Raw genomic sequence first — 22,350 nt, forward strand, 5'->3', positions numbered from 1 at the left:
TCCCCACCAAACCAAGCCACGTGTGCTGGTCCCCCCACCCTACCCAGGGCCCATCCTGGCTTCCAGAAATGGCTTGTAGCCCTGGGGAGCAGAAGATATGCCCGGGAGGATGCCGGCCCTGCCAGCTGGCCTGGGCCCAGATGCCCGACCTCCGACCTCCAGGCCCCATCCCCTGAGAGCTCCTTACAGCAGGAGCAGTACAGCAGCTCCATGACCCGGAAGCAGTTGTCCAGCAGGGCTTTGGGCCGCACAGGCTTCAGGTTCGGCCCTGGGGCATTCAGGAGGGACAACACGGATTCCACCTTGGGGCTGACCTCCACATCCTGGAAAGGAGGAAACCGTCAGGAGCGGCGGCGAGATGGGGCCGCACCCCAGGAGAGCCGTGAGCGCTGTCCAGTCACCTGGAGCTGCCCAAACCCCGGAAGAAGGACCAGACATCCTGTGACTATGAGCCTGGATAGCTATTTCTCACCATCTTCTTCCTATGGGCATGGGGAGGGTCCCAGATGCCACCTCTCACCCATGCACAACTCAGAGTCTTTGCTTTTTTTCCTTCCTTGGAAAAATGAGTAAAGGGCTTAGGCCAAGACAGTGAGGAAAGTGGGGTATCTCACGCCCAGGCACGGCCACCCACCACTGCATGAGGACCCCTTGACCTGGGGAAAACTGTCCCTCAGGAAGCAAACACCTCCATCAACTCCAAGGAACAAGAGAAGGCCCTCACAGGGACACTGAGGCTTAAGTCACATACACAGGGCAGGACGTCCAGCTCCAAGCTGGTGTGGTTTCTCTCCACGATACGCAACAACAGGGTCATGTGGGGTGTACCGTGGCACCGAGGGAAGGAAGTCCCTGAATAGGAGGTCAGGGCCACTGCAGAAAGCATCGTGGGAAACGTGGGGGTGATCTTCTGGAAGGGGGCGACCACCCAGGCAGCATGTCCTGGGCCAAATTGTCCCTCTCCTCCCCCAAAAATCTGTGTCTTCATCCTACCCCTTGGTACCTGTGAATGTGACCATATTTGGAAAAAGGCTCTTTGCAGAGGTAATTAAGTTCAGTATCTTAGAAGGACATCATCCTGGATTTCGAGTGGGCTGTAAATCCAATGCCTGATGTCCTTGTAAGAGAAAGGTCACAGAGACAAGGAAACACAGGGCAGAAAGCCATGAAAAGACCGAGACGGCCAGACACCGTGGTTCAACCTGTAATCCCAGCACTTTGGGAGGCGGAGGGAGGCATATCACTTGAGGCCAGGAGTTCAAGCCCAGCCTAATCAACATGGCAAAACCCCGTCTCTACTAAAAATACAGGCGTGGTGACGGGCATCTGTAATCCCAGCTACTTGGGAGGCTGAGGCAGGAGAATTGCTTGAACCTGGGAGATAGAGGTTGCAGTGAGCCGAGATTGCACCACTGCACTGCAGCCTGGGCGACAGAGTGAGAGTCCGTCTCAGAAAAAAAAAAAAAAAAAAAAAAAAGCCACCACAGAGGCCAGGTAGGGTGGCTCATGCCTGTAATCCCAGGACTTTGGGAGGCTGAGGCAGGAAGATCACTTGAAGCCAGGGGTTCAAGACCAGCCTTGGCAACACAGCGAGACCCCATCTCTAAAATAATAAATAAAATGAAATGAAATAAAAAAGAAAAAGAGCCACCAAGGAGATCAAGGAGTCTCCTGACTTTGTAGGAATTGAGAGCCTCCCCACCAGTCTCGTCCCAGGAAAGCTCCAGGCAGCTGCAAAAACAGGTGCTGGTCCCTAAGCCCTTTCACCATCGGAAGCTCACAGTTGGCCTGGGAAGTTCTGCCCACAGGCTGGGCCTTGTCAGCAGCTGGCTGGGCTGGGCAGCAGGTGGGTCCCCAGGACAGGTGTGCATCAGAGTCCTGAGGAGGGCTGGTGGGCACGGGGAGAGGCCCCATAGCACACACGGCCCTCGTGGGTCATCTTGCCACCTTCCTTTTTACTACAACTCAGGCATTTTAGAGGCCAATATCCCTGAGGCCTCAGACCAATTTCTCTGAGCAGGGCGGGGATGGGGGACCTCTTTTTTTTTTAAATTAACTAAAGTCCATAATTTACATTAGCGTTCACACTCTGTTGTACAGTTCTGTGGGTTGTGACAAATGCATGATGTCATGTATACACCGTGAACGTATTATATAGCATCCTTTTTTTTTTTTTTTTTTTTTTTTTTTTTGAGATGGAGTTTTTCACTCTTGTCGCCCAGGCTGGAATGCAATGGTGCAATCTCAGCTCACTGCAACCTCTGCCTCCCAGGTTCAAGCGATTCTCCCCCCTCAGCCTCCCAAGTAGCTGGGATTACAGGTGCCCACCACCAGGCCTGGCTAATTTTTGTGTTTTTAGTAGAGATGGGGTTTCACCATTTGGCCAGGCAGGTCTTGAACTCCTGACCTCAGGTGATCCACCCATCTCGGCCTCCCAAAGTGCTGGGATTACAGGCATGAGCCACTGCGCCAAGCCTGCAGCGTTTTACTGCCCTAAACATTCCCTGTGCTCCATCCATTCTTCCCCTCTCCCCCTACCCTGCCTCCAGGACCCTCGTGTTGCAGAAACAAAGAGGGTACGATGACTTGCCCAGGATCAGAGGCATCGCCTGTCCCCAGAGCCCAGCTCTCGTGGCCACCACGGCCACCTCTTCCTTCCGCAGGCCTCTTTTCCTGCACCCCTCCCCCACTTCTCCCATGCCCCTCGGCTTGTGCCCATCTTTCCGTGTGTTCATCCTTTCCCTCACCAGCCCTTGGCCACACCTCATAGATTCATACACGCGCAGGCTCACACACACACATGAACACACGTGTGCACACACATGAGCCCCGCCTGCCACCCTTCCTCACGACTCACCATGAGGCCCTTCTGGACATTCAGCAGCAGCGTCTGCACCTCCTGCAGGTACTTCCAGGACGGGTGGCCGTCGAGCAGCACGTCCTGCACCGACTCAGTGGCACTGAGACTCACCAAGACCCACAGATACCGCAGCTCCCGCTCGCTCACCCGGGCCCTCTGCTGCGGAGACAGAGAAGTCACTGCAACCCCAGAGACACAGGCCTCTGGGTTCTGAGCAATCTGACCAGCCCCTCACCAGGAACTTGCCCCACAGGGAGCAGACACGGGCTGTGCACTGCGGACAGTGAACAAACGTGTGCCTGGGCCAAGGGCCAGCCTGCTCTTGGGGCTGAGGAGAGGCCCCAGGCCAGCAGCACCACCTGCCAATGCCAGCGCGCCTCTGAGGCTGGGCCCACCGGATGTTGCAGGAGGCAGGGTCCCCCCAGCCCAGGAAGGGATTCTTACCAGCCTGGTGACATTGGCGATTCTGAACACCCCCTCGTAAGGCACACTGATCTTGTAGTTGATGGGGAAGTAGTGTTTCTAGAGAGGCACAGGAACAAACTATGAGGCCAGAAGTAGAAATGGCCAGCAGGCTCCCCAGCCTCCCAAGTGATCTTTTTTAAGAGTTAGTCTCACTCTGTCACCCAGTCTGGAGTGCAGGGGCAGGATCATGGCTCCCTGAAGCCTCGACCTCCCAGGCTCAAGCAATCCTCCCACCTCAGCCTCCCAAGTAGGTGGGACTACAGGTGTGTGCCACCACGCCCAGACAATTTTTTTTTTATTTTTTGTAGAGATGGGGATTCGTCATGTTGCCCAGGCTGGTCTTGAACTCCTGGGCTCAAGCAATCCTCCCACCTCAGCCTCCCAAAGTGCTGGGGTTATAGGCATGAGCCACCACGCCCGGCCTCCAGATGAATTTTGATGTAGAAGGAGAGAACTCAGGGCCCAGCCTTTTGATGGTAGGGTGGTCCTGTGCAGAGAGGTCTGCCTGGCTCCTAACTGGGATAAAAACAACTCACTTTCCTCTGGGACACAGGGAGGGCGAAACAAAATACGCAGCTCCTATTAAGGCAGAAGTTTCACGCCCAAGAGTGAGGGCGCGCTACTTCAAGAAAAACATACTATTTTGTGGGTGAGAATCTTTTTTTTTTTTTTTTTTTTGAGACGGAGCCTGTATCTGTCGCCCAGGCTGGAGTGCAGTGGTGTGATCTCGACTCACTGCAACCTCTGCCTCCCGGGTTCAACTCCATTCTCCTGCCGAGTAGCTGGGGGACTACAGGCGCCCGCCACAACGCCCGGCTAATTTTTTGTGTTTTTGGTAGAGACGGGGTTTCACCGGGTTAGCCAGGATGGTCTCGATCTCCTGATCTCGTGATCCGCCCGCCTCGGCCTCCCAAAGTGCTGGGATTACAGGCGTGAGCCACTGCGCCCGGCCGAGAATCTTATAAAACCTACGATGGTGATGGTTGCACAACTCTGTGAACTAAAAAACCTTTGAGTTGTGCACTTCAAATGAGTGAATTATGTCTTTTATATATAAATATGTATATTCTATCTCAGTAAAGCTGTTAAAATAAAAAAGACATAAGCCAAGTGCAGTGGCTCATGCCTGTAAGGAGAGAGGCTCACTTGAGCCCAGGAGTTTAAGGTTACACTGAGCTATGATCCCGCCACTACACTTCAGCCTGGACAACAGAGTGACACCCTGTCTCTAAAAATTAAATTAATTAATTTAAAAAGTTACAGAGGTCAGGCATGGTGGCTCACACCTGTAATCCCAGCACTCTGGGAGGCCAAGGTGGGCATGTGGCTTGAGCCCAGGAGTTCAAGACCACCCTGGGCAACATGGTGAAACCCTGTCTCTACTCAAAAAAAAAGATTTAATTAGCTGGGCATGTTGGCACATGCCTGTAGTCCCAGCTACTCGGGAGGCTGAGGTGGGAGGATCATTTGAGCCTGGGAGATGGGGTTGTAGTGAGCTGAGATTATCTACTGAACTCTAGCCTGGGCAACAGAGCAAGACCTTGTCTCAAAAAAAAAAAAAAAAAAAGTTTTTTAGAAAAAGTAAAAAAAAAAAAAAAAAAAAAGTAGGGGGGCTGGGCACGGTGGCTCACGCCTGTAATTCCAGCACTTTGGGAGGCCGAGGCGGGCGGATCACGAGGTCAAGAGATGGAGACCATCTTGGCTAACATGGTGAAACCCCGTCTGTACTAAAATTACAAAAATTAGCTGGGCATAGTGGTGCATGCCTATAGTCCCAGCTACTTGGGAAGCTGAGGCAGGAGAATTGCTTGAACCCAGTAGGTGGAGATTGCAGTGAGCCAAGATTGAGCCACTGCCCTCCAGCCTGGCGACAGAGCGAGACTCCGTCTCAAAAAAAAAAAAAAGACGCAATATAGCCACACAGACATCTCCACTCTGCAAAAAAATCAAAGACTCCAATTTCTAGGTCTTTATCTCCCCGGCTAATAAGTGCCTGGGGTTCCTCAAAGAGCTCCAGCTGTACATTCCTGAGTCAGATGGTGAGTGCCACTGTGGAGGTGGGATTAAAGTGAGATCAAAGAGCAGTGGAAGCTCCAGGAGATGGCAGGAGAGGGGTCAGTAAATGCAGACCAGGTGCATGGGTAGGTTTCAGAGAAAGACAGAGAAACAGGCCATGGTCAGCTCAGGGCTGACACGGGTCCTAGAAAGGGCTCTGAATGTCCAGAGGCCTATGCCAGGTAAGCCCCGGGACACAGGGACAGGGACAGGGACACAGCTGGTGCCCACGTGGTTACCATGTACTGAAGTCGGTTCCTGTACTGCAGCTTGTCCCGCAGAAAACCCGTGACAGTGCACTCCTCACTCTGCGTCAAGGGCCATATCTCCAAACGCTCGTTCCCACAGGCCATGCCAAGGAGGATCCCAATATCTGTGGACCATACCCAACAAGAGCACATGAGCACCCTCCATCTCATCCACGCTGTCCACAACGTGCAAAGCCGAGCACGACTGTCATCCGTTCGCATAGGTGACAAGCACCGATGGGAAAGGTGTGGTGGCGGGCACGGGATCTGGAATACTTTCCCTGGGGTCTGGCTCCAGAATAGCAAGATCATGCAGGCACGAGCAGTCCAGAGGGTCCACATCCACCCCACGCCAACTACGGGAGCCCCCCAGGAAGCACGCCCCAGGGTCGACATCTGGTCTCCCTGCTTCTCTCGCTCCGTGAGGCAGGCACAACCTCCCGCCCAGGACAGCCTCAGCCCCTGGTGTCCCGGTGACATGTTTTCAAAGCTTGGTGCTGGGTTTTCCAAGCCAGACATTCAAGGAGATCGAATCATCCTGGATTCTGGTTTCAACTTGACAAATGACTCTTCAGTCATCCACCCCACTTTCTTTCCTGCTCTATCTGATCTTAGCGTCCCTCCCAGCTGACTATGCCAGCGGGTCAGTCGCGTTTTCCAGTCTGGTCATTCTAGGACATTAAGCACATCTCACACTTGGCTGCGTCTCTTCCTGCAACAAACGAACCGCTGAAACATTACCATCCTTTGCCACCGAGGGTCACTGTGACTTCAAAAATAGCCTAAACGATTTCCAAGTGACTGAACAGAAAAAATAGGAGAATTCGCAACAAATATGAAAAAAGGTTAAGTCCATCAGAGCAGAAAGAATAAAACAGAAGTAGGCCAGCAACTACCCAAAATATCAGACTCACTAACTAGATAAATAAATTCATATTAAAACAATCAGATATAAATTTTTTTTTTTTTTGTCACCCTGGCTGGAGTGCGGTAGTGGGATCATGGTTCACTGCATCCTAGAACTCCCAGACTCAAGCGATCCTTCCGCCTCAGCCTCCAGAGTAGCTAGGACTACAGTTGCATGCTACTACACCTGCTAATTTTTGTATTTTTTGTAGAGACACGGTATCGCCATGTTGGCCAGACTTGCCTCGAACTCCTGAGCTCAAGCAATTCTCCTGCCTCAGCCTCCCAAAGTGCTGGGATTATAGGTGTGAGCCACCGTGCCTGGCCCATTTTTCATATATTCAGATGAAAGTTTTTGTGTTTGTGGTTTTAGGTCGTTGGGGCTTTTTTTTTTTTTTTTTTTTTTTTTTTGAGACAGGGATTTGCTATGTTGCCCAGGCTTGTCTCCAACTCCTAGTGTCAAGCGGTCCTTTCACCGTGGCCTCCTGAGTAGCTGAGATGAGAGGCAAGTGCCACTACACCCAGCTTCCCAGCCTTTTTTATTTTTTTTGAGACGGAGTCTGGCTCTGTTGCCCAGGCTGGAGTGCAGTGGTGGGATCTTGGCTCACTGCAAGCTCCACCTCCCGGGTTCACATCATTCTCCTGCCTCAGCCTCCGGAGTAGCTGGGACTACAGGCGCCCGCCACCACGCCCAGCTAATTTTTTTGTATTTTTAGTAGAGACGGGGTTTCACCGTGTTAGCCAGGATGGTCTTGATCTCCTAACCTCGTGATCCGCCCGCCTCAGCATCCCAAAGTGCTGGGATTACAGGCGTGAGCCACCGTGCCCGGCCTTTTTTTTTTTTTTTAAGACAGAATCTTTCTCTGTCGCCCAGGCTGAAGTGCAGTGGCACAATCTCAGCTCACTGTAACCTCCACCTCCCAGGCTCAAGCAATTCTCATGCCTCTTGCCTCAGCCTGCCAAGTAGCTGGGATTACAAGCAAGCGCTACCACACCCAGCCGATATTTGATATTTTCAGTAGAGATGGGGTTTCACCATATTGGCCAGGCTGTTCTCAAACTCCTGGCCTTAAGTTGATATCCCTGCCTCTGCCTCCCAAAAGTGCTGGATTTACAGGCATGAGTCACCGTGCCCAGCCATACACCCAACTCATTTCATTTTAATAATTAATACTTGATGTTGGCCAAATAGTGCTGTCCTGGAAAGCAATTTAGCAATTTCTGTTATTAATGGATTTAATAGTATCTGTACTCTTCAAACCACTAAGCCTTAAAAGTGTCAATACCCTATCACCAACTAAATTCACTTCTAGGAATAAATTGGAAGAAAAATAAAAAAGATATAACCAAAAAATTATGAACAAAGATGTACAGAGCAGCATTTATTTCATAACAGTGAAAATATGGAAATGACCTAGATGTTCCATAATAATGCATGTAGCCAATAAAAACCACATTGCCAAAGACATGGCTGTGCTATGAGAAAAACTAGATATGCTTAGTGAAGCTTAAAAATAGCGTGACTCAACACTGTCTGTGTTCCTACCATGACTACCAAATCTCTATGGGAGATTTTTTCATGTTTTTCTTTTCAAATAGGGTCTTGCTTTGTTGCCCAGGCTGGAGTGCAGTGGCACCATCATTGTTCACTGCGACCTCGAACTCCTGGGTTCAAGCAATCCTCCTTCCTCAGCCTCCCAGTAGCTGGTACTACAGGCACCACCACCACCACACCCAGTTAATTTTAAAAAAAAGTCTGTAGAGACGAGGCTGGTCTCAAACTCATATGCTCAAGCGATGCTCCCACCTTGGCCTCCGAAAGTGCAGGGATTACAGGCATGAGTCACCACACTTGGCCTTGGCCTTTCAGAGCATTTTTTATGTTCTATAATCCATATCTATTATTGTTACAGACAAAAGCAATAACCATCCTCCTTTTTTTTTTTTTTTTTTTTGACAAAAGCAGTCAGGCAGGCTGAGTCACCTCCCGAGCCACCCCCAGCTATGAGTAGGAATTACTGATCGGATTTTCCCCACTCCCCAGCATCTTGGAAGACTTTGTCCTTACAGCCCCTCTGGTTTGAGCCACACCACCTATTTGCTACCTCCCCACTGCCTTCTCCCTGCTCAGGCCACCTGCCTGGCCTTTGCCACTACGGGACCTCCCACCGGAGTGCCCTTGATCAGCTCAAAGCCTCAGGCCTCCTCAAGCCCTGTACCCCACATAGCCCCACATTTTTGCTAAGTTGCAAGTTTGCAATCTATCTTGCACTTCCTCTCTCTCTCTTCCCCTGTGCCTGATACAGTATTGGGCCAGAGGGACAGATAAACACAAACTAAACCAGTGTTTGGCCCTTTAATATCTGCTTGCTTTCTGTTCTAAGTCCTGAATCCCTCGGCTTGGCACCCACCCTTGCAGGTCAAGATCATCCCTGCCTCCTAGGCTCATGCTTTGCCCTGCACTGGGTACGCTCTCACACTACAGACCTCTTTCAAAGCGTCCCAGAGACTCCTCTCTCCCCATCACCCCGCCAGGGTCTCCCCTGCCTGCACCAGCCCCCATCGGTCTCTATCTCTAGCACCACCTTCCCCATTCACTCACGACCTTGACTTTGGTATGTGAATCCATAACACAGTTAAACACTGCACAGCCCAGCGTGCTGAGCGCTTCACATGTGCATTTGGGGATTTGCCCCAAGCAGTAGAAATGGGAGCAGAGCTGGTTAAGGCACAGGTCGTCCTGCCTGCCCCAGAGTCTCTGCTCAACCAGTCAAGGACGCGGCCAGAGAATCTACCTTTCTAACAAGGTCCCAGGTAAAGCTGTGGCTGGGGGTCTAGAACCACAGACCTAGAGCAGCAGTTGCAAGCTGGTGTCCCAAGGGCCACCTCTGGTCCACAGGGATTTCACATAACAATTAAAACTTTCAGCTTTTCTTTAAAAAAATCAATATCTCTGTCCACACTGGGTCTTTTTTCCTGTGTGGTCATCACCATTGGCCGTCTACTCCACCCCTCAACCCTACAGCAGCTGCCCTTCTCTGTGTCCCGTCTGGGGCCTTGGGGACCCGGCAGCTGTGGCCTCAAGGCAAGAACTGTGCCTTGGAATGACACTGAGCCTCCCAGCCTGGCATGGTGGGCACACAGACTGCCCTGGAAACGCTGTCCACAGATGATCTGCCTCTCCCCTAGCTGGGCAGCCTTCCTCTGAGACTGCAGCCCAAACATCACTGCTAAGTGTAAGTTTCCTTTTTTACTGCCTCCACCCACCCAGAGAAACAGGTTAACAGAGAGGCACCAGGCAAGGACAGCACAGCCCCAACCTCAAGGCCACTGTCCCCCACATACTCTATACACCAGGAACCCCACAGCCAGTGCCACCCTTGACCTTAGTCAGGATACCCACCCTGCCTTTGTCTTAGCCCAGAGGTAAGAACCCACAAGACAGGCTGGGCACGGAGGCTCATGCCTGTAATCACAGCAGTTTGGGAGGCCGAGGTAGGTGGATCACCTGAGGTCAGAAGTTTGAGACCAGCCTGGCCAATGGTGAAACCCCATCGCTACTAAAAATACGAAAATTAGCCAGGTGCAGTGGCAGGTGCCTGTAGTCCCAGCTATTCGGGAGGCTGAGATATGAGAATCATTTGAATCTGAGAGGCAGAGGTTGCAGTGAGCTGAGATTGCGCCACTGCACTCCAGCCTGGGTGACAGAGTGAGACTCCATCTCAAAAAAAATAAAAATAAAAATAAAATAAATAAAACAAGCTGCCAGACAGAGAGGAGGCTGAAGAAAGATCCATGTGAGTACAGTACTCCCTTCCTTGTTCCTGGCCCTAGGTGGGGGGCAGGAGGGGCTTGCCCCCTCTCTGAGATGACCCCATGTGCAGTGACAAGTGAGGCTTGTCACCCCCAGCCCCGGGGACCAAATCTGAACCTGTGCAGTGGGTTAAATAGCATCTCCTCCAAATCCACGTTCACCCGAACCCCAGAATGTGACCTTGTTTGGAAATGGGGTATTTGTGAAGTAGGAGGTAGGACCAACTCCAAAGGCGGAGTCCTGACACTGGACTAAACTGAGGACTAGTGAAAACAGGGATGGACGGGGCGGAAGCAGCATTCCAAAAGACATGCCCAGCAGTGTGCTATGTCAGTTTACCATTGCCATGGCAACGTCTGGGAGTTACCGCCCCTTTCCATTGCAATGACCCAAGGGCCCAAAAAGTTACTAGAAATGTCTGCATAAACTGCCCCTTTATCTGCATGCAATTAAAAGTTGGTATAAATATGACTGCAAACGGCCCTAAGCTGCTCCTCAGTACGCTTCCTCTGGCACAGCCCTGCCCTGCAGGAGCTGGCACGGAGCTGCAATGCCTCTTCAGTAAAGCTGTCTTCTACCCACCAGCTTGCCTTGAATTCTCTCCCAGGCAAAGCCAAGAACCCTTGCAGGCTAAGCCCCCTTGGGGGCTCGACTGTCCTGTGCCACTTACAGGCGTTATTAAATGAAGGATGTCAAGATGAGGCCATCCTGGATTTAGGCAGGTCCCTAAATCCAGTGACTAGTGTCCTAGGAAGAAGAGGAGCGGACACAGAGACACGCAGAGGGAAAAACCACATAAAGACAGAGGGAGACCTGAGTGACTAGGCCACAGGCCAGGGAGGCCACGAGCCACCAGGAGCTGGAAGAGGCAAGGGAGGCTCTTTCCCAGCACCTTTGGAGGGAACACAGCTCTGCAGGCTCCCTGATCTCACACTTCCAGTCTCCAGAACTGTGAGACCATACGTTGCTGTTGCTCTAAGCCACCCAAAGCATACTAATTGGTTATGGCAGCCCAACTTCCTCAGCACCCCAGTCCCTGGGCACCAGCCCCCACCTAAATCTGCTGCTCTCCCTCTCTCTCATCCCCCAGCCAGTCCTTGCCTGGTCCTAAGACCTGCCTCCTGGAGCTTTTACCCCTCTCCCTTGCTTTTCTTTCTCTCTTTTTATGTTTTTTTTTTTTTTAAAGACAGGGTCTCACTCTGTTGCCCAGGCTGCAGTGTAGTGATATAATCCTTGCTTACTGCAGCCTCAACCTCCTGGGCTCAAGTGATCCTCCCACCTCAGCCTCCTGAGTAGCTGAGATTACAGATGTATGCCACCACACCTGGCTAATTTTCCTTTTTTTAGAGATGGGGTCTCGCTATGTTGTCCAGCCTGGTTTCAAACTCCTGACCTCAAGCCATCCTCCTGCACTGGCCTCCGACAGCGCTGGGATCACAAGCGTGAGCCACCAGCCCAGCATCCCTTGCCTTTCATTCGCACCTCCACCTCCAGAATGACCCTTATTCCCTCCTGTGCAGACGGCGACAACAGCAACTCCTACAAACACCGCCAGACTCATCTTCAAGAGCAGAGGAACTCCCAGTCATGACGACATCCCCGCCCGGCTCTCAAATCCTCCAGGGCTGCCTGCTGTGGGGAGGGATGCACGCTTTGCCTGGCTTTCAAGGCCTCCGCCAACTGGGTCCAAACCAGCTCCCAGCCTGGCCTCACCATCCCACCGCCGAACCTTTGCTCACACTGGACCCTCTCTCTGAAACACCGGCCTTACGACCCCAGGTCTACCCGTGTGAGCACCACCCCACCTTCTAGACCATTTCTAGCAGCCCCTCCCCCACACTGCACCCTTGCTTCTCATGACCTAGGGGCTTCCAGAACATTGGGTCCAGCTGAGTCCTTCCACCCGTCCCTAATGTCCCAACCCTTTGTTGTATATTTTCTCAAGGGCCAGGGTGGACCCAGCTCTTCTCTGAATCCCTCGCAGGCTCATACCCCGAACCTCAAACAATTCCCGAGCACTCAACCCTGTGCCAGGCGTTGGAGACAGAGGCACGAGACAGCAAGGTCCTTGTTGTCATGGCAGTGACTCTGCAGTGGGCACGTGGGAGGCACCAGAAAAATGTGTTGAATTTGAGTCCATTCAATTGAATCTTGGAGACAGGGGATCTTGGTCTGGCCTCCCACCCAGTAGGCATGAGAGGCTTCCAGATCCTTTTTTTCCTTTCTGTCCTCATTTCAACTTATTTTTCTTTTTACCAACAGTGTTATCGTTCTGCTTTTTAATTCTGTTCTGTTAGGAGGGAGGGTTGGAGGGGACCAGGCTGCCTTCTCCAGGCACCTGGCTGCTCTTCTGCCGTGGGTCTTGGATCCCTGGACACTTTCACCAGCCCCCGCCCCACCCCCCACCGGCCACACCCAGGACTCTGCCTCTGCTGCCCGCACGGGGCTCCCCAGCGCTCACAAGCCTGGAAAGGTGAGATGCTGCCACCTACCCCCAGTGCCTGCCCCGACCTAAGACCACCCTGAGGACCATGCCCACCCAGCCAGAACCGCCCACTCAGCTTGCCCGTCAGAGCCTGAAGTCAGCGGCAGACAAGGCAGAGGCTGGCCGTGGGAATCCCAGAGGATGTCTGCAGTCCGACTGTTAAGCATCGCAACTTCTCACCAGCAAGAATGCCCTGGTTGCTATGGTTACAGCAGATCCTGGATCTAGGCCAAGGCCTCCCAGGGCAGCTCCCCAGGGACCCCCCAGTACTCACAGCGCAGCCAGGCGAAGCCCCGGGGCATGGTGGTGTTCCTCGTCCCCCTGAGAGCTCAGGCGCTGTCCCCAGCAGTGTGTCCACAGAGGCCTAAGTACGGCCTACATGGCCTCGGGGCAGTAGAGGTGGCCACTGAGTCAGGGAAGGCTGGCCCTGGAGGAGTGGCCAGGCTGCAGGATCGGGCAGGTGCCCCAGGGGCAGCAGCTGCCCTTATCTGCCCGGCAGCGTGGAGGACAGCCTGGGGGCGGTGGCTGCAAGTCCCATGGCAGCCCAGAAGCAGGTCTGAGCCGGTGGCTTGGGGGGTCTTTCGGGGTCTTCCTTTCCAAGGAGCAGGAGGAGAGAGTCCCTGGCAGGCCCCTCGGAAACTGGGGCTGGGTGACGCTTTCTCTGATTTCTCCGACTGCAGCTGCTCAGTGTGAAATCTGGCTCTGGGAAGAGAAAGGAGGAGAGAAACTGATTATGTAAGAGCAGCACTGCCACTCAGCCATCAGCCACAGTGCACACCGCACCCACAGCCTGCACAGGACCACCCGGCCCTGGCAGCTGGACACGGCTCACATGAGAAATGACTTCAGAATGTCCAAGCAGCCCTGGCCCATGAGTGAGTTACGATGACACCAGCTGGCAGCCTGGGGCCTGAACAAAAGCAGGACCAAAGAATGAACAGGTGGTTTGAGTTCACACACTGAGGGCCGTGGTAGAGTCCATGAATGACTCAGGCTGCAGGACAGGTTAAAAAAGCCGATGAGTTCCCACTCCGAAAACAATGCTAGACGTGGTGGCTCATGCCTGTAATCCCAGCACTTTGGGAGGCCAAAGTGGGAGGATTGTGAGAGCCCAGGAGTTCGAGACCAGCCTGGGCAACATAGTAAGGCCTCATTTCTATTAATAAAAATAAATAAATAAATAAATAAGAAAAAATAATTTTTTTTGAGACAAAGTCTCACTCTGTCATCCAGGCTAAAGTGCAGTGGTGTGATCTCAGTTCACTGCAACCTCCATCTCCCGGGTTCAAGCAATTCTCCTGCCTCAGCCTCCCAAGTAGCCAGGATTACAGATGCACACCACCATGCCTGGCTAATTTTTGTATTTTTAGTAGAGATGGGGTTTCACCATGTTGGCCAGGCCAGTCTCAAACTCCTGGACTCAAGTGACCTGCTGCCTTGGCCTCCCAAAGTGCTGGGATTACAGGCGTGAGCCACCGTGCCTGGCCAGGACAAAGGTCTTTACATTTATTGAATCTCACAGCAATCTCATGGAAGCACAAAATCTCAGTTTATCAATGAGGAAACTGAGGCCCAGAAAGGTTAAAACACTTGTCCAAGGTCATACAGCTTGTAAGAAGTGTGACCGGAATTCACACCCTGTGGGCTAGTGGCTGCTCCCAAAAGTGGACACCCACACAGGGCTCAGCACGTGTGCATGGTCCTCCCATCTGCCCCTCTGGACTCTGCAAGGTCTGGACCATTGTGTCCGTTCTGCAGATGAGGCTGGAATTCCGTCTCTGATTTAGTTTTCTTCCATCCCCTCGCCTCCTCCCTGTCTCCCCTCTGGTGGGGGGAAATGGCTACAGAGTGACACCATTGGGGGAGAGCAGGTATGACTTTTGCATCTTCTTCATTGTGTGATCCATAGTGTCACCAAAGAATGCTGGCCCTTACCCTGGGAGGTGCCCAGCAGGCAGGCAGGGCCTTATAGAGAGAACATGGGTTGTTCAAGTTAATCCCTTATGCAGTCACCCTGAATCTCAGTCCCAGTCGCTACCTGCTGCTGCTCCTCTTCCTCGTCCTCCCTCCTCCTTCCTCCTTCCTCTTCCCCCTCCTCCTTCCTCCTCCTCTTTCTCCTTCCTCCTCCTCTTTCTCCTTCCTCCTCCTCTTTCTCCTTCCTCCTCCTCCCTCCTCCTCCTTCCTCCTCCCTCCTTCCTCTTCCTCCTTCCTCCTCTTCCTCCTCCTTCCCCCTCCTCCTCTTTCTCCTTCCTCTGCCTCCTCTTCCTCCTTCTTCCTCCTCTTCCTCCTCTTTCCCCCTCCTCTTTCTCCTTCCTCTTCCTCCCCTTCCTCCTTTCTCCTCCTCCCCTTCCTCCTTTCTCCTCCTCCTTCCTTCTCCTCTTTCTCCTTCCTCCTCCTCCTCTTCCCTCCTTCCTCTTCCTCCTTCTCTTCCTCCTCCTCTTCCCTCCTTCCTCTTCCTCCTTCTCTTCCTCCTCCCTCCTCCTCTTCTTCCTCCTTTCTCCTCTTCCTTCTTCCTCCTCCTTCTTTCTCCTCCTCCTCCTTCCTCCTCCTCTTCTTCCTCCTCCTTTCTCCTCTTCCTCCTCCATTCTCCTCTTACTCCTCCTACCTCCTTCTCCTTTCTCCTCCTCCCCATCTTCTTCCTCCTCCTCCCTTCTCTTTCTCTCATCCTCCTTCCTTCTGCCCCCTCCTCCTCCCTTCTCCCTCCTCCTCCTCTTCTTCCTCATTCTCCTCCTCCTCCCTTCTCCTTCTCCTCCTCTCCCTCCCCCTCCTCCTCCTCCTCCATCCCACCCTGGCAATTCCCCTGCTGTTACATTCATTTGGGGACTTTTTCAGGTTTATTGAGGGCTAATTTACATATACTACATTTTACCCTTTTCAGTATACAATTCTAAAAGTTTTTAGCAAATTCATAGAACTGTGTAATTACTGTAATAATCAAGATACAAAACATTTGCATCTACCCAAAAAATTCCCTGCTGCGGCTTCTCAGTCAGCTCCTCCCCCAGCCCCAGCCCTAGGCAACAACTCATTTGTTTTCTGTCCAGCATGCTTGCCTTTCTCAGAATGTCAGATAAATACAATTGTAGTGTGTGGCCTTTTGTTTTGGCTTCTTTCACTTGGGACACTGCATTTGGGAACCAGCCATATTGTTGCAGGAGTTAACACAGATGCTTGATGGGGTTAAGTCCTGATAAACCCATCGTAAGTCAAAAATAACAAATAAAAAACAGATTTAGGCTGGGCACAGTGGCTCACGCCTGTAATCCCAGCACTTTGGGAGGCCAAGGCTGGCAGATCACCTGAGGTCAGGGGTTCGAGACCATCCTGGCCAAAATGGCAAAACCCCTTCTCTACTAAAAGTACAAAAAATAGCCAGATGGCCGGGCGCGGTGGCTCAAGCCTCTAATCCCAGCACTTTGGGAGGCCGAGACGGGCGGATCACGAGGTCAGGAGATCGAGACCATCCTGGTTAATACGGTGAAACCTCGTCTCTACTAAAAAGTACAAAAAACTAGCCGGGCGAGGTGGCGGGCGCCTGTAGTCCCAGCTACTTGGGAGGCTGAGGCAGGAGAATGGCGTGAACCCGGGAGGCGGAGCTTGCAGTGAGCTGAGATCTGGCCACTGCACTCCAGCCTGGGCGACTGAGTGAGACTCCGTCTCAAAAAAAAAAAAAAAAAAAAAAAAAAAAAAAAAAAAAAAGCCAGATGTGGTGGTGCACATCTGTAATCCCAGCTACTCAGGAGGCTGAGGCAGGAGAATCGCTTGAACCCAGGAGGCATCTATAATCTCAGCTAGTTGGGAGGCTGAGGCAGGAGAATCGCTTGAACCTAGGAGGCAGAGGTTGCAGTGAGCTGAGATCACGCCACTGCACTCCAGCCTGGGTGACAGAGTGAGACTCCATCTCAAAAAAAAAAAAAAAAAAAAAAATCCCTAGCCAGGTATGGTGGCTCATGCCTGTAATTTTAGCTACTCGGGAGGCTGAGGTAGGAGGATTGCTTGAGCCCAGGAGCTCAAGGCTGCAGTGAGCTAGGATCGCACCACTGCACTCCAGCCTGGGTAATACAATGAGACACTGTCTCAAAAAACAAAAATAAAAAATAAATTACCTTGCTAGACCTATACTGCGATGTCCACCAGTTGGGGCAGTAAGGCCCTGCTCATCCTGTGGGCTTCACTCCCCGCTCCTTTCCTAAGACACACGCTTTGGTTTTGGTTCCTCTGTCCCCTGTCCAAAAACCGAGACCACCTCCCCAGGGAGGGAACATGGAACTTGAATTAGAATCCTGGCAGTTCAGAGCCTGTGCCCCAGCCCTTAAGAGGTGGTGCAATTTCATGTTCAGGACACACACAGCCTGTGAGAAACCCCAAGCACCCACTCAATTTGCTGTGTAACAAATCACCCCAAAATACAGTGACTGAAAACAATCATGTGTTATTTTTCATGAATGACAGGTTGGCTGGGACTTAGCTGATCTAGGCTGGACTTGGCTGATCTGGGCTTGGCTCAGCTGATCCAGGGTGGGCTGGGCTGATCTGGGCTGTCCTTGGCTGATCTGGGCTGAATTTGGCTGATCTAGGTTGGACTTGGCTGATCTAGGCTTGGCTCTGCTGATCCAGGTTGGGCTTAGGTAATCTAGGCTGGGCTTGGCTGATCTAGGCTGTACTTGACTGATCTAGGCTGAACTTGGCTGATCTAGGCTGGGCTTGTCTGATCTAGGCTGTACTTGACTGATCTAGCATGGGCTTGGCTGATAGTCTGAGCTACTTGGGAGGCTGAGGCAGGAGGATCGCTTGAGCCTAGGAGATCAAGGCTGAGGTGGGCTTGGCCATGTGAGTTGCTGTGACCAATGGGATATACTTGGACATTGGGACTTTCCCTCTATGGCTGCCAGGGGGCCTTCATATGATGTAAGTAATCCTGGTAGCCTGCCAGAGGAGGCATTACTGAAGCCCCAGACATTTGATGGAGGCTATCCTAGATGAGCTGGCCCCAGCCAAGTCATCCCAGCATCCTAGTCCACCCATAGAATCATGAGCTATAATAAATATTTATTTATTTTAAGCCGTTAAGTGTTAGGGTGGTTTGTTACACAGTAGGAGCTAACTGATACACCACAAAGGTCCACCATCCCCAAAATGCTCCATACACTGGTTCAGCCCCAAATAAAAACAACTTCTAGGAGTGGTTTAGATAGCTTCTCTCAGACTGAAGCTCAGTCCCCAGTCAGGAGGACTTTGAGGACAAAAGTATGCTGTCCTTTCCATAGGACCCAGCTCAGGATCTTCAGTTAGAAGAGGAACTTTCTAGAATTCAGGACTAGCCAAGACTTTTTTTTTTCCTCTGTCATATTTTATTTATTTTTTGCAACCTTTTTTTTTTTTTTTTTGAGACGGAGTCTCACTCTGTTGCCCAGGCTGGAGTGCAGTGGCGTGATCTCAGCTCACTGCAAGCTCCGCCTCCCTGGTTCACACCATTCTCCTGCCTCAGCCTCCTGAGTGGCTGGGACTACAGGGGCCCGCCACTACACATGGCTAATTTTTTGTACTTTTTAGCAGAGATGGGGTTTCACTGTGTTAGCCAGGATGGTCTCGATCTCCAGACCTCGTGATCTGCCCGCCTCAACTTCCCAAAGTGCTGGGATTACAGGTTTGAGCCACAATGCCCGGCCTATTTTTTGCAACTTTTTATAATGGAAGTTGTCTAAACAAACTGAAACAAGGTAGAATAGTATAACAGACCCCCATAAAGCTGTTACTCCGCTTCAAAAATTGTCAATCTGGCCTGGTGCAGTGTCTCACACCTGTAATCCCAACACTTTGGGAGGCCGAGACAGGTGAATCACTTGAGGCAGAATTAACGACAAGGAGAAGGAGAAAAAAAACAACTTAAAATACCAAAAGAAAAACAAAAAAGTTATTTCCACAGAATTGTCCATGAAAGATCAGGAGTTTGAGACCAGCCTGGCCAACATGGTGAAACCCTGTCTCTACTGAAAATACAAAAATTAGCTGGGCGTGGTGGTGCACGCCTGTAGTCTCAGCTGCTCAGGAGGCTGAGGCACGAGAATCACTGGAACCCAGGAAGCTGAGGTTGCAGTGAGCCAAGATTGTGCCACTGCACTCCGGTCTGGGCAACAGAGTGAGATTCTGTCTCAAAATGAAAGAAAAAAATGATCAATCTTCTGTCATTCCAGTTTCACTCATCCCCCAGTTTTTTTTTCCAGGAATATTTTAAAGCAAATCTCAAACATGCCATTTCACCAGTTTGTAGGGATTTTTGAAGTATATAATCACAATATCATTATCACACAACCCTCAAATTAATAACTCTTTAATATGATTTCATAGAGAATCCATGTTCAATTTTTCCCTGGTTATTTTTTAAATCTCTGATGTGCCTCTTAAGTACTTTTCTTTCTAAAAATCAATATATAATTTGCATACCATAAAATTTACAATTTTAAAGTGTACAGGCTGCGTGTGGTGGCTCACACTTGTAATCCCAGCACTTTGGGAGACCAAGGCCGGGGGATTGCTTGAGCCCAGGACTTTGAGATCAGCCTGGACAACATAGTGAGAACCTGTACCTACCAAAAAAAATTTTTCTAATTAGTCGGGTGTAGTGGCATGCACCTGTGGTCCCAGCTACTTGGGAGGCTGAGGTGGGAGGATCACTTGTGCCAGGTAGGTCAAGGCTGCAGTGAACCATAATCATGCCACTGGGCTCCAGCATGGGCGACAGAGAAAGACCCTGTCTCAAAATAAATAAAGTGCGCAACAGCCGGTGCGGTGGCTCACGCCTGTCATCCCTGCACTTTGGGAGGCCAAGGTGGGTGGATCACCTGAGGTCAGGAATTCGAGACCAGCCTGGCCAATATGGCGAAACCCTATCTCTACTAAACATACAAAAGATTAGCAAGGCGGGGGGGCGTGCACCTGTAATCCCAACTATTTGGGAGAGTGAGGCAGGAGAATCACTTGAAACCCAGAAGGCAGAGGTTGCAGTGAGCCGAGGTAGTCCCACTGCACTCTAGCCTGGGTGACAGAGCGAGACTCCATCCCAAAATAAAATAAATAAATAAAAATAAAAATAAATAATAAATAAAGTGTACAACTTTGTGGTTTTTTTTTTTTTTTTTACTGTACTCACTATGTTGTGCAACAGTCACCATTATTTAATTACAGAACATTTTTATCACCCCCAAAATAAACTCTGAACCCATTAGTAGTCACCCCCTATTCCCTCTTCCTCCCAGTCCCTGGCAACCACTAATATTCTTTCTGTCTCTATGGATTTGCCTATTCTGGACATTTCATATAAATGGGATTTATTACACAATACATGACCTTTCATGTCTGGCTTCTTTCGCTTAGTGTGTTTTCGCTTAGCATGTTTTCACTTAGCATGTTTTCAGGGTTCATTCATTTTGGAGCATGTTATGAACTGAAGTTTGTGTCTCTCCAAAATCCATTTGTTGAATTTGTAACCCCTAATGCGGTGGTTCCTGGAGATGAGGCCTTGGGAGGTAATTAGGCTTGGATGAGGTCACAAGGACGGGGTCCTCATGGTGAGATAATGCCTTTATAAGAAAAGACATCGGGCTAAGTGCAGTGGCTCACGCCTGTAATCCCAGCACCTTGGGAGGCCGAGGCGGGCAGATCACAAGGTAAGTAGTTCAAGACCAGCTTGACCAGTATGGTGAAATCCCGTCTCTACTAAAAATACAAAAATTAGGCAGGTGCCTGTAATCCCAGCTACTCAGGAGGCTGAGGCAGGAGAATCTCTTGAACTCGGAGGGCGAAGGTTGCAGTGAGGCGAGATCGCGCCACGGCACTTCAGCCTGGGCAATAGAGTGAGACTCAGTCTCAAAAAAAAAAAAAAAAAAGAGAAGACATCAGAGTGCGCTCACTCTCTCTCTGTCTTTCTGTCTCTTCCCATACTCACACAAAGAACAGGTCATGTGAGCACATAGTGAGAAGGTGGCCATCTGCAACCCAAGAGAAGAGCCCTCACCAGAAATCAATCTTGCTGGTGCCCTGATCTCAAATTTCCAGCCCAGAGAACGGTGAGAAAACATTTCTATTGTTTAAGCCACCCAGTCTATGGTATTTTGTGATGGAAGGCCAGGTAAACTAAGACACAGCATGTATCCATACTTCACTCCTTTTATTGTCAAATAATACTCCCTTGCATGAATATCCTACATTTTCTTTGTCCATTTCAGATTGTGTTGTTTTCTGGCTTCCTCCAAAGGTAACTAATGAGGATTTTTAGTGTCATTTTGAAATTATTAATTTTGTCCAGGCGCAGTGGCTCACACCTGTAATTCCAACACTGGGAGGTTGCAGGGGGTGGATTGCTTGAGCCCAGGAGTTCAAGACCAACCTGGGCGACATGACAAAACCCTGTCTCTACAAAAAATACAAAAATTAGCCGGACATGGAGGCATGCACCTGTGGTCGCAGCTACTCAGGAGGCTGAGGTGGGAAGATCACTTGAATCTGGGGAGATGGAGGCAGCAACAGGCCATGATCATGCCACTGCACTCCAGCCTGGGCAACAGAGTCAGATCCCCTCTCAAAAAGGAAAAAAAAAAAAAAAGAAAGAAAGGAGGGAAGGAAGGAAGGAAGGGAGGGAGGGAGGGAGAGAGGGAGGGAGGCATGGAGGGAAAGAATTTTTTTTTAAATTTATATATTTCAATCCATTGAAGTTACTTCAAAGTCAGGCTTATTGAGGTGTAACAGATGGACAGTGAAGCTCACCCTCTTTAAGTATACAGCACCCTTGGCTGGTGGACTTTTGGGCTGTTTCCACCTTTTGGCCATTGTGAATAATGTGGCTATGAAAGTCCATGTGCAAGTTTTTGTGTAGACATAACATTTTCTTGTTGTTGTTGTTTTGAGACTGAGTCTCACTCTGTTGCCCAAGCTGGAGGGCAGTGGTGTGATCTCAGCTCACTGCAACCTCCGCCTCCCAGGTTCAAGTGATTTCCCTGCCTCAGCCTCCCAAGTAGCTGTGATTACAGGAGTGTACCACCACTTCCAGCTGATTTTTTTAATGTTTAGTAGAGACAGGGCTTCACCATGTTGGTCAGGCTGGTCTCGAACTCCTGACCTCAAGTGATCTGCCTGCCTTGGCCTCCCAAAGTGCTGGAATTACAGGTGTGAGCCACCACGCCTGGCCAATGTTTTCAATTCTCTTGAGTATATACCTGGGAGTATATACCTATATACCCTGAATGTACATTCAGCCTTTCCTGGAAAAAGCGAAACTCCAGGAACAGAAATTAGATCAGTGACATCCCAAAATGGGAAGTGGGGAAGGGGATTGACTGAGAAGGGGCACAAGGGAATTTTGGGAGGTGAAAGAAATGCTCTAAATCCTGAATGAGGTGTTGGTATATTATTTGTTGAAATTTACCAAACTGTATGCTTAAAGAGGATGAGTTTTACTGTACATTAACTATACTTCAAGAGGCCTGACTTAAAAATAACTTTGATTGAAATATATACATTT

At 50.6% G+C, this 22,350-nt stretch overlaps 1 protein-coding gene across 2 annotated transcripts in view; it reads right to left on the reverse strand.

Moving 5' to 3' along the window:
* The window catches only part of IL34 (interleukin 34), a 77,583-nt gene that overhangs the window by 1,546 nt on the left and 53,687 nt on the right, over positions 1–22,350 (reverse strand). The window contains exons 2-6 of one of the 2 annotated variants that reach the window (XM_005592494.5): positions 13,108–13,535; positions 5,620–5,753; positions 3,305–3,382; positions 2,858–3,019; positions 188–323 (exon numbers count right to left, since the gene is read on the reverse strand). In XM_005592494.5, coding sequence (XP_005592551.1) covers positions 188–323; positions 2,858–3,019; positions 3,305–3,382; positions 5,620–5,753; positions 13,108–13,135 — 538 coding nt within the window. In that variant the 5' untranslated portion in view covers positions 13,136–13,535. The remainder of the gene's footprint in view (positions 1–187; positions 324–2,857; positions 3,020–3,304; positions 3,383–5,619; positions 5,754–13,107; positions 13,536–22,350) is intronic. The other variant, XM_005592496.4, reaches the window with a different exon arrangement.

Source organism: Macaca fascicularis, chromosome 20 (genome assembly GCF_037993035.2).
Source record: "Macaca fascicularis isolate 582-1 chromosome 20, T2T-MFA8v1.1".
In the NCBI taxonomy this organism is placed as follows: Eukaryota; Metazoa; Chordata; class Mammalia; order Primates; family Cercopithecidae; genus Macaca; species Macaca fascicularis.